The sequence below is a fragment of the Hevea brasiliensis genome, chromosome 6, assembly GCF_030052815.1.
Source record: "Hevea brasiliensis isolate MT/VB/25A 57/8 chromosome 6, ASM3005281v1, whole genome shotgun sequence".
Lineage (NCBI taxonomy): Eukaryota > Viridiplantae > Streptophyta > Magnoliopsida > Malpighiales > Euphorbiaceae > Hevea > Hevea brasiliensis.
Genome location: NC_079498.1, coordinates 103476960 through 103487375, shown reverse-complemented (window position 1 = coordinate 103487375; position 10416 = coordinate 103476960). Strand labels below are relative to the sequence as shown.

Genomic DNA, 10416 nt, shown 5'->3' with positions numbered 1-10416 from the left:
TTTTAAAAAATAAAAGTTAATTAGCAAATTATTTTTAAAATTTGCCTCGCAAATAAATAAATTTATTTTATCATCATTCAATCCAACATATACAGTCTATTTGTAAATAACTAAACATAATTTAAGATTTTAAAATCTCTACTTATTTTTATGTTATTAATTTATTAAATATATATAATTTTTTATTAAAATTTTAAGATTTTGCAATATAAATTTTTTAAAATGTTGAAAAAATATCAAACATATTACTTCTTGATTGATCATATTTTCTTAAAATATTCAAAATTTTAATATTAATTAATTTTTTCCCTTCCATTTTAAACAAGATTAGAGGGAAAAAAATCGAAGGGGAAAGAAAAATGAGCTTCATCCATCTCCTAATTATAGGCCACATGTATTCTTAAGGATGTTATGATTCGAGATTTTAATATATATATATATATATATATATATATATATATATTAATTTTATACATATTTTAACATAAATATTTAATTTAACAATTATTTTAAAAATAACAACTAATAATATATCTAAATTAATGAATGAATGAAAAGTCATCAACATTTCAATTAGATTCCACCTTCCAAATCATTGACTTTAGGGAAAGGGTTATCTTTAAATTCAAGGGCATGATTGTCATTGACAGAGTCAACTCATTAGCCTGAGTGTGGACATTCACATCTGTATGTGGAAATTAAGAACAATTAAAAAAGGACAACTTGTTACTAATGTATAAAACTCTTTATATTTTAAATATCCTTTGACTATTTGCAAAATTCTCCATATCTAACCTATGAGCTGGGCGAATTATTCAGTGTGTTCATTGTATATGCATCATATTTTTAAATATATAAATATTATTTTTTTAAATTTAAGTAAAATATTAATTTTTTTATATTTAAGAGAACAATATGTATAAGTGTCGCTCAAGCATACAATAATTAGCCATGAGTTGGACCTTAAATTCTATAATAATATTTTTTTTAGTAGGAACATTGAAGGGGTGGCGCTTTAAACCTGAAATTGTGTGATTAAATGTGTATTCAATCAACATAGCAAGTCAGGCTTTATATAAATAAATCTTATGTTTAATCATTGAACTAAATAGGCTCATGCTTTGCTACGAACCGATCTAAAAAAAACACCAAATGACATTGACTGGAGGCCACAAGCTACGCATTTTACGCTCAACTTTATATATATATATATTTTTTTTTTTCAGGAAAACGCAGGTGTGAACGCTGAAGTTACCTACTAGCCCCTTCCTCCATCTCCCTCTCCTCTGATCTCCCACATACACACTCAATAAGAACTGCATTATAAATACTTGCAAAAAAAACCTCTCTGGCCCCCATATTGTCAACGAATTTTGTTGTAGTGATCGTGGTTGAATAAGTCTAGTGACTCTGCAACTTCTGATGGCTTTTCGCTGGAGAGCGAACAGGGCAGATCGCCGCAATGAAACTAGAGGTATTAATTTTGTTTAGCTCACTGTATATGGAACTTGTATTTATGCTCCTCCATGACAAAACTGATGCTCCTTTTTTTTTTTTTTTTGCTGACACTGTAAAAGTACAGATCCGGATGAATCTAGCTCATCTCCTGAAGATAATCGAAGTCATGCATCTGCGTCTGAGAGTTATAAAGGTATTGGGCCGAAGCCATATTCATATGGTCAACTAGCAACGGCAACTGATCATTTCTCCAACAACAACCTCCTTGGCGAGGGTGGTTTTGGTCAAGTTTATAAGGGATCCCTAGATGGTAAAATCCGTGCTATTAAGAAACTTAAAAATCTTCCGGATGTACAGTCGAAAGAAAATTTGGAGACTGAGATTGAGGTCGTTAGCAAAGTCAGCCACAAAAATCTTGTTAAGCTGGTTGGTTACTGCATTGATGGAGCAAATAGGTTGCTTGTTTTAAAGTATTTTCCCAATAAGTCCTTGAAATCAAAATTACATGGTGAGTCCGGTTCTTTCTCTTGCCCTCAGATATATTCATATCACATTTAACAAATATGATATTAGTATCTTACAAATAATAAACGGTATTTCAGGAAAGGAGATTTTGAACTGGGAGAAAAGAATGAATATTGCCAAAGGCTCTGCAAGAGGATTGGAATATTTACATGAACACCGTGAGTATATAATTCAATATATTTCTCGATTTGTGGGTTGTATTGTCTCTGTATCCGTTTGTTACTTGGCTCTAGAACTTGTCGCACTACAGCTTTGGTTTGGTCATTATGCATTGGTTTGGTTAGATCTGTCGTTCCATGGGATCATTGCTTGCTGTGCATTTGTCCCTTTTTGCTTGCATTTGGTTCGGTTTCGTCATTTGCTGCCACAGTAATTCAAATTCAGCAAGTCCTCATGTTTTGTTGCTGTTTGGTTTTGTGGCTCTTTGGCACTTGTTCTGTTCATTGGTTGTCAAGCTTCCTGTGGTACACCGTTCCCTGATTTGCTCTGTCCTTGTACCAGCTGCTGCATGCCTAGGCTTTTTTTAATTGCTGCAAAACTTGGCTCTCTTGGCCTAGTTGTTGGGCTTCTAATTTTCCTTTCGTATCTTTATGTTTTGCTTGTCTTCTTTCTGTTTGTGTTAGTTTACTGGACTTGTGTATTCAGTTTGCGGGAACCTTGATTTTTCGGTACCTTGGATTTTGTCTGTGACCCAACGTGTAGCACGGAAAAGGATCGACACACAATCCAAACCTTAAAATTAAATAAGATCCAATCCAAGATTTTAAAATAAACATAAGACTTAATCCAAAGTCTAGGATAAAATAAAGCAAACTAACTTTATGAAGAAGAAAACTTTATTAAAATAAATCTGGAAACTTGTACATAATGAAAATACAATGAGTACTTATAGAATTCTAAATCCTAATTTAAGTAGGAATAAATTAAAGAGTTTTAATCTAAATAGAAAATATATTTAAAAATCTAAATTAAATAGAAGTAATATTTTAGATTTGTAAATAAACTAGAAAATATAAATAAAACTTATCTAAAAAAATAAAAAAATCCATCAAAAATAAGAAGTCCTTGTAAAATATGCAAAACATAGATTTTTGGGTCTGATCTTGATTTGCGCATTGCTTCATTTACCAATACTTTCGAGAAAATTTGACCTCAAATTTTAAAGTGCTGAAGAATAAAAAGCTCCATTGGAAAATCACATCGTGTCTACTTCCTGAATGATATCAATAAAGTTGATTTGAACAAAATTGAATTGAGCAATTTCATGTCGTCCCTTGCATCCATAAAAACATTTGGACAAATAAAATCAAGCAAGATAATTGGAGTTAAAGGGTTAGATAAATTTTTAATCTCCATTGATTCCTCCATTATTGATTGTTCTTCAAGTTCCATTGAAATCTCCATGGTTTGTTGTTCTTCATTTCCTAAGACATTTTCTTCAAACTCTTCATCATTCACCATTGCGAAAGGAAATAAAATCAAAGTTTCAGAATCTTCAATTTCAAATCCTTTAAGTTTAAGGTCTTCAACTTCAAGTTATTTTTCTGATGTAGGTTGCTCCAAATCTTTAACATCATTTGATACCTCAATAAGATTTGCTTCCACCTCCACATTCTTTGTTTCTTTTGAAGTACATAATTCCTTAATAGTACTTCTCCTATATTCATCTTTAGTAATAAATATTCTTTTAGAATTAAAGAGAGCAGAATCATAATTGACACTACTGTGGTTAACTCCTCTGGCTTCATTCAATTTAGGATTTCTCTTCTCAACATTACGAACTCCCAATAAATAGCGAATATCTTGCAGTTGTTACTTAATTTCTATTCTAGAATTTTGATGCTCTTTAATTGCTCTCCAAACAGCTAGTAACCTTTGATCACCGTTACGAGATTGATTATCGCCACCACCACCAGTATTGGCCATCATAATAAGGGTGAAATCCTTGCTTTGATACCAATTGATGTGGCGTGTAGCACGAAAAAGGATCGATACACGATCAAACTCTTGAAATTAAAAAAGATCTAATTCAGTATCTTAAAATAAACACAAGACTTAATCTAAAGTCTAGGATAAAATAAAGTAAACTAGTTTTATGAAAAAGAAAACTTCATTAAAATAAATATGAAAACTTATACATAATAAAAATACAATGAGTATTTATAGAATTCTAAATCCTGATCTATATGAATAAATTAAAGAGTTTTAATCTAAATAGAAAATATATTTAAAGACCTAAACTAAATAGAATAAGTAATATTTTATATTCCTAAATAAACTAGAAAATATAAATAAAACTTATCTAAGAAAATAAAGAATTTATCTAAAATTAGAAGTCCTTGTAAAATATGAAAAACATAGATTTTCATGTCTAATCTTGATTTGCGCACTGCATCAGTCTGTTTCCCTTCTCTAGGCTTATCACTTAGCATGCCATGTCTTAAATTCGGTGTTTAAGGTGGTTTATCGATTGGATTTAATGTGAATGTGCATCTTCTAAGTTTTTATTGATATCATTTAATAAAATTTAGCTTTTCTTATATAAAAATAATAATAATAATATTTGAATATATTCACTGCTTGCTAGGTATTTTAACTATTTTAGCTCGTGAGATTCAATCTATTTTTCTTTTTAGTTTGTGCTAATAATTTATTTCCTCTCAAAGTTTTTTAATTCTCTTTATATCTCTTTCAGATAAACCTAAAATCATACACCTAGATATCAAGCCAGATAATATTCTTCTTGATGACGAATTTGAACCAAAGGTGAGGTAATTTGACAATAAATAAAAAGTTTCATCTATATAGATTAATTATACAATACATTGAGAGCATGATTTTTAATGCTTCCTTGAACACAATTTTTTACTTTTTCCATGTTTTTAGAGAGTATAACCCATTTATATTTAAAATTTTGTTGTCTAAAAATATTGAAAAACTGTGTGAACTCATTAATTTGATATTTCAAATTAATTAATAAGTTAATATTAGGTTTGGTTGTCCTTTTCCATGCTTTATTTTTTTAATTAACTTTATTAAAGAACGGATAATGGTATAATTTGATCAAATAAAAGAAGTAATAGGATTATATTTATGAAATTTGGTGTGGAAGTAACTCCACCCTTAAATATAATAAATTTGTTAATCTGCTTATATAGGTTGCAGATTTTGGACTTGCCCTGTTTTTTTCGGATGCTGCTACTCACATCTCCAAATCAACAATTGCGGGAACCCAAATGTAAGATATAATTTTATTTCTATATTGTTTTACTTAATTATATCACTAGTATATTGTCAGGTTTTTAGTGCCGTTATTGTATATTTTAAAATAGTTAAAAAAAATACAAATGAAAATAAATAGAAAAAAAAGCTCCTGAAGATTTCAATTTCTTGAAAAAAAAAAATCTTAACATAAATTTTTTTTGTGCTTATTCAACTGTAGCTATGCAGATCCAGCGACAACACAATCGGGAAAGTATTCTGATAAATCAGATGTTTATTCTTTCGGTGTAACGCTTTTAGAGCTGATTACTGGAAGACAACCCATCGATAAAGGCAGTGATATTGTTAATTGGGTATGTCTCTATTAATCTATAGTAGTGCAATATAAAAATTTTGATATTTAATTGCATAATAAAATATAATTAAAAGCTATTTGAGATACAAAACTCACCATTAAAATAAAGATTTTTCTCTAACCAAAACTAAATTAAAAAAGAAAAAAGAAAAACCTATAATAAGTGCATGAAACACAAACTCACATTAAACTTGCATGCATTGATCATCCATTAAACGATTAACTGTACATTTTATATTTAATTAAAAAAACTTACAGAGTAAAATTTCACATTTGATATAAATACATTTGAATTTGACATTTGTTATAAACATGGCTAACAAATACTTCTATCAATATCTTACAGGCAAACTCTCATATTGAAAATGCTTTGAGCGGAGAATATGAGAATTTTGTAGATTCCAAATTGAAAACATTTGACCTCGAAGAAATGCACCGAATGATTTTTTGTGCTGAAGTTTGTGTAAATAGGCCTCCACAATCTCGTCCATCAATGAAGAAGGTAAAAATTTGCCCATATATTATGTTAGTAATCGACATATATTAATGAGTTTTATTTTAATAACATTAATTAGATAGTTTTTTAATGTAAAGTTTTAAATTCAAATTCTTAAAGAAGATAAATCAATAAAAAAATTTGGCATACTCCAAAATCTATTTTCTATTAATTTTGTGGAATGAGAGATTACATAGTTAACTTATAATCCTTTTATCATTACTATGCCATGTAGATACTTCTAGCTCTTGAAGGAATTTTGCCTTTAGAGAATTTATGCGATGAGAAGACTGTCAACAAATTGCGACGGAGCATTACATGTAGGTCCATTCTTATGAAAATTATGATACCCCTTTTAAAATGTCAACTCATTTTCTACCTTTATAGATAATTTATATGCTTGTTTGCTAAAGTTTGATTTAGTTGATGACTAAATTTTGATTTAATTGATGATATATATATATATGAAACATTTTTTAAATTGTAAAACTAAATTTATTTTAGTTAAAATTTAGAATAAATTAGTTTTTTTAACCAAAATTGAGTTACTTTTTGTCATTACCACATAATTTAGTGAATCAGATTTTCTTTTTTTTTTTTTTTTTAAGATAAAGAGTTACTGCACAATAAAAATATAAATTATTTTGGTTTATATATATGTTTGAAAATACTTTATTTAATTTTGACTGTTATATACTTCTTTTTATATAAAAAGAGGGAAGGATGATTTGAACGTAATTGGAATTTACTTAAAAAAAAAAATCTCTAATTTTGTTTTGATTTATTTATTGGTATTTTTTTTTCTTTTACCTTATTTATAAACCCTACACTAATTTACATGTGCACTGATAGTATTATATAATTTTTCCCCTATATATGCAGATGACCCTAAGCCAAGCCCCAAGCCTCCTACCGTTCAAGAAACTAAATATGTTCAACAGAGGGGTTCCTCCAACACCATTCGAGGGACGAATCAAGTTTACAAGCCGACAAAATTTACTTATCAACAACTAAGTTCGGCTACTAAAGATTTCTCCCAAAAAAACCTTCTTTACGAGGGTATTTTGGGTGAAGTTTATGTAGGATACCTAAATGATGGTAAACTAGTGATAGTCAAGAAATTTATAGACACGCATGGAGGGAAAGAAGATGAATTCAAGAAGATTAAAGACGTCAGCAGTAGTGTCCATCATCAAAATCTTGTTAACCTGATCGGATACTGCGATGAAAGAGACAATAGACTGCTTGTTTATGAGTGTTTTAGGTTCCGCTCCTGCTTAAGATTCCGTTTACTTGGTAAGCATTTTACCTTAAATAACTTATGAATTCCACATTTATCCAAAATCATTCTTTAAGGTATTAGGATTCTATGTCTTCTCCATTTACCTCTTATATATTATATTCTATTTAGGACTATATATACATGTTTACTTCATTTTCATCCACATATGTTCGCCAACCATTGTTTACTGTTCATTCTGTTCTAACTAAGCCAACTGAATTAACTAAGCTTCCGAATTATAGCTATGGATAACAGACTAGGAGTGAATGAATCACCTTTGGACTGGCCAACCCGAAAGGGCATCGCTTTAGGCATCGCTAAAGGATTGGTACATCTCCATCAACTATGTGAGTATCCTTTCATGCTTAGGCCTTGCCTACACTGAACCTTGATTTGTTTCCTGGTTTTTATCACTTTTTATTTATGATTTCTGTATTTTCAGATAAACCTTGGAATATATACGAGCATTTCATGGATGATAGCATCTTTCTTGATGATAATCTTGAACCAAAGGTGATTATGGCAGACTTAAACATTTTCAAATGATCAATCATCGTTAATCTCTTTTCATATTGGACATTCTATTATATATGTGTGTGTGCATTGAAAAGATTTTTGAAGTTGCATCTTGTAGAGGGTAAGCTTACTATTCAATATGTAATTATACTTTTTTAATTATAATTATAAATACACCCCTCCCTTTCTAAAGATAAATGGAAGGTAATCTCTGTTTTTTTTTTCTTTTTTTTTTTCTTTTTAATCTCAATATACTTATATTTGTAATTTGAAATAGGAATAATAATCACAATGGAAAAAAGTTCTGATCATGGTCGCTCTCAAAGTCTTCTAAAATTAAAAGATGTTGAATGTGTTACTAATTTAGATCAGATTGTTAAATTATTGAAGTATACTCTATTTTTGGGTTTGATGTTAAACTATATGCATAGTGCAATAAATTTACTTGGGTCATTTTTAATCAGTTTGCGGAGTATGGACGTGTCAAGTTTGTCTTACAAAAGGAAAAAAAGGTGACCCACCGCAGGAAGCATCCTACACTTATGGACTCTAAATTTTTTATTTCTAGCGGGTAAAGATGAACCTTCTATTTTGTTGCCTGAGCCAAATTATATTGCAGCTATGAGATATATTTTCCAAATACTAGGATTTTTCTTTTTTCTTTTTAAAGAAGAAAAGGCATCTTATAACATATTCACACCTTTAGCGAATATTTGTGGACCGTTATTCTCATATTTTCCATCTCCAACTGCAGTTCTACGACTTCTGAATATGTTAAGCTCGATGTTTATTTCTTTGGAGTGATTCTTCTTAAGATTATTACTGGGAAACAACAACATAATGATATTAGTTCCACTGATGACTTTAACTTAATTGAATTGGTACGTACTTCTTCCTTAATGATATCGATATAGTCTAAATTGCAAGTTGCAAAATAATAATATATATACATATATATTGAATGATCAACATGACCCTAAATTCTTGTGTATGTCAATGAATTTTTTTCTTTTTTTTTTTTTTATGTAATAACATTCAGTCGGTGCCTTGCCTCGAAAATGATTGGCCCAAAGGCGATGATAGTTTTGTTGATGAAAAATTGGAGGAGTATGACAAGGATGAAATGGATCGACTGATAGAATGTGCTTTAGCATGTGTAAAGCCTTGTCCGCAAAATCGACCGCAAATGAGTCAGGTAATTTAATGAAATACTTTGTATTATATATATATGTGAAAAAAATGAAAATTCGAATCTGACTCTGTCAAAATAATATGCTTTCAATAACCAAATTAAATCAGGCTAAGCTATTTTATATTCTTGATTTATATCCATTTTATCTTTTGGTCAAATGCTTTATTAATTTTCCTCTAAATTTTCATCTCCTATTTGTTTAATTTAACTATAATAAAAACAATTTGCTATGTAATTAGTTTGTGTGATTAATCAACCAGTACTTACCCTTTTTTATTCCATTTCTTTGCAAAGCAGGTGGTTGAAGTTCTAGCAGGAAATATTCCTGCGAAAAATCTCAAGAAAATTGATAGGAGGAAAACTTATTAAAAGAAAAAATAAATAAATAAAAGAAAGAAAGAATTCTTTTTCCCTTTTAATAGAAGTTGGAAACTTCATTGAAAGGCCGATTATACATCAAAATAAAAAATAGACCTCATTGGAGGTGGCAAAGGCGTGTTTAGCTGTTAGGCGTTCTGAGTTTTGGTTTGCTTGTATCCAGATGATCTGTGGAACCTTCTATGTATTGATGCTTCCTTGAGCCTTGTAATGCAAATCGCAATTCAAAAAATAATCGAAAAAGGTTTGAATCCAGAACAGGAGACGAGGCGTTGAGAATTATGGTTGAAAAGTATTATTTCTTTTACAAAAACAATTGAAAAGGAGGCTAATTCTTGAATAAATAATAAAAATAATAAAATAAGTATTTTCTCCCCAGGTTTTCCTGGGCTTCCAATTAATAAAACTTATCTGCTTAATAATAATAATAATAATAATAATAATAATAATAATAATAATAATAATAATAATAATAAATTTTTAAGAGTTATGGTTGATCTTTTTAATTTTAATGCTTATAAAAAAATAATTGATCGTTTAAAAAGCCTCATTTACACTTAATTTTTAGTTATATTTAATTATAAACATAAAAAGTTGTATTACTGAATCAATGACTTGCAAATTACATCTATAGATATTGTTGTCCTCTTCTATATAGTGTAGCTTGTTGCCTTACATGGAACAGACGCAATAGCTTTCTGTTTCATAAAAACTTTGTACATTTTGTGAATATCGTATCGCTTTTCTGCAGTAAAGCTGAAGAGTTTAAGTGTGTGCAAGCTAAGATGTTCACCAGGAGCATATAAATTTAATGCTTTCTTACTCGTATAAAAAATGAGTTTTCAAGAAATAGAAAGAGCACACTCCACTTTTATGTGAGTATATGTAGGAGCATATGCATCGAGTCCATTGCATATCCTCCCTCAACGAAAGGAGTGGAAATGCCAAAAGAACTCAAATATATAAATTGGGAGAGAAAAGTGAGATTTCAA

At 29.4% G+C, this 10416-nt stretch overlaps 1 protein-coding gene across 1 annotated transcript; it reads left to right on the top strand.

The window, feature by feature from the left end:
• Nucleotides 1-1279: 1279 nt before the first annotated feature.
• Nucleotides 1280-9682, top strand: LOC110655265 (proline-rich receptor-like protein kinase PERK15). The gene is made up of 14 exons (XM_058148957.1): nucleotides 1280-1474; nucleotides 1583-1966; nucleotides 2061-2141; nucleotides 4679-4749; nucleotides 5142-5221; nucleotides 5426-5558; nucleotides 5907-6062; nucleotides 6292-6376; nucleotides 6939-7352; nucleotides 7581-7685; nucleotides 7781-7851; nucleotides 8319-8425; nucleotides 8609-8735; nucleotides 8894-9682. The coding sequence occupies exons 1-14, from the start codon at nucleotides 1423-1425 to the stop codon at nucleotides 9056-9058; spliced, it is 2031 nt and encodes a 676-aa protein (XP_058004940.1). The 5' UTR covers nucleotides 1280-1422; the 3' UTR covers nucleotides 9059-9682.
• The last annotated feature ends 734 nt before the right edge of the window (nucleotides 9683-10416 follow it).

Excerpts from the sequence above, each read along its gene's own strand:
- LOC110655265 (XM_058148957.1), top strand. The coding sequence starts at position 1,423 with ATGGCTTTTCGCTGGAGAGCGAACAGGGCAGATCGCCGCAATGAAACT. Across the intron at positions 7,353-7,580 it reads CTTAAGATTCCGTTTACTTG|CTATGGATAACAGACTAGGA; the intron begins GTAAGCATTTTA and ends TCCGAATTATAG. Across the intron at positions 7,852-8,318 it reads ATGATAATCTTGAACCAAAG|TTTGCGGAGTATGGACGTGT; the intron begins GTGATTATGGCA and ends ATTTTTAATCAG.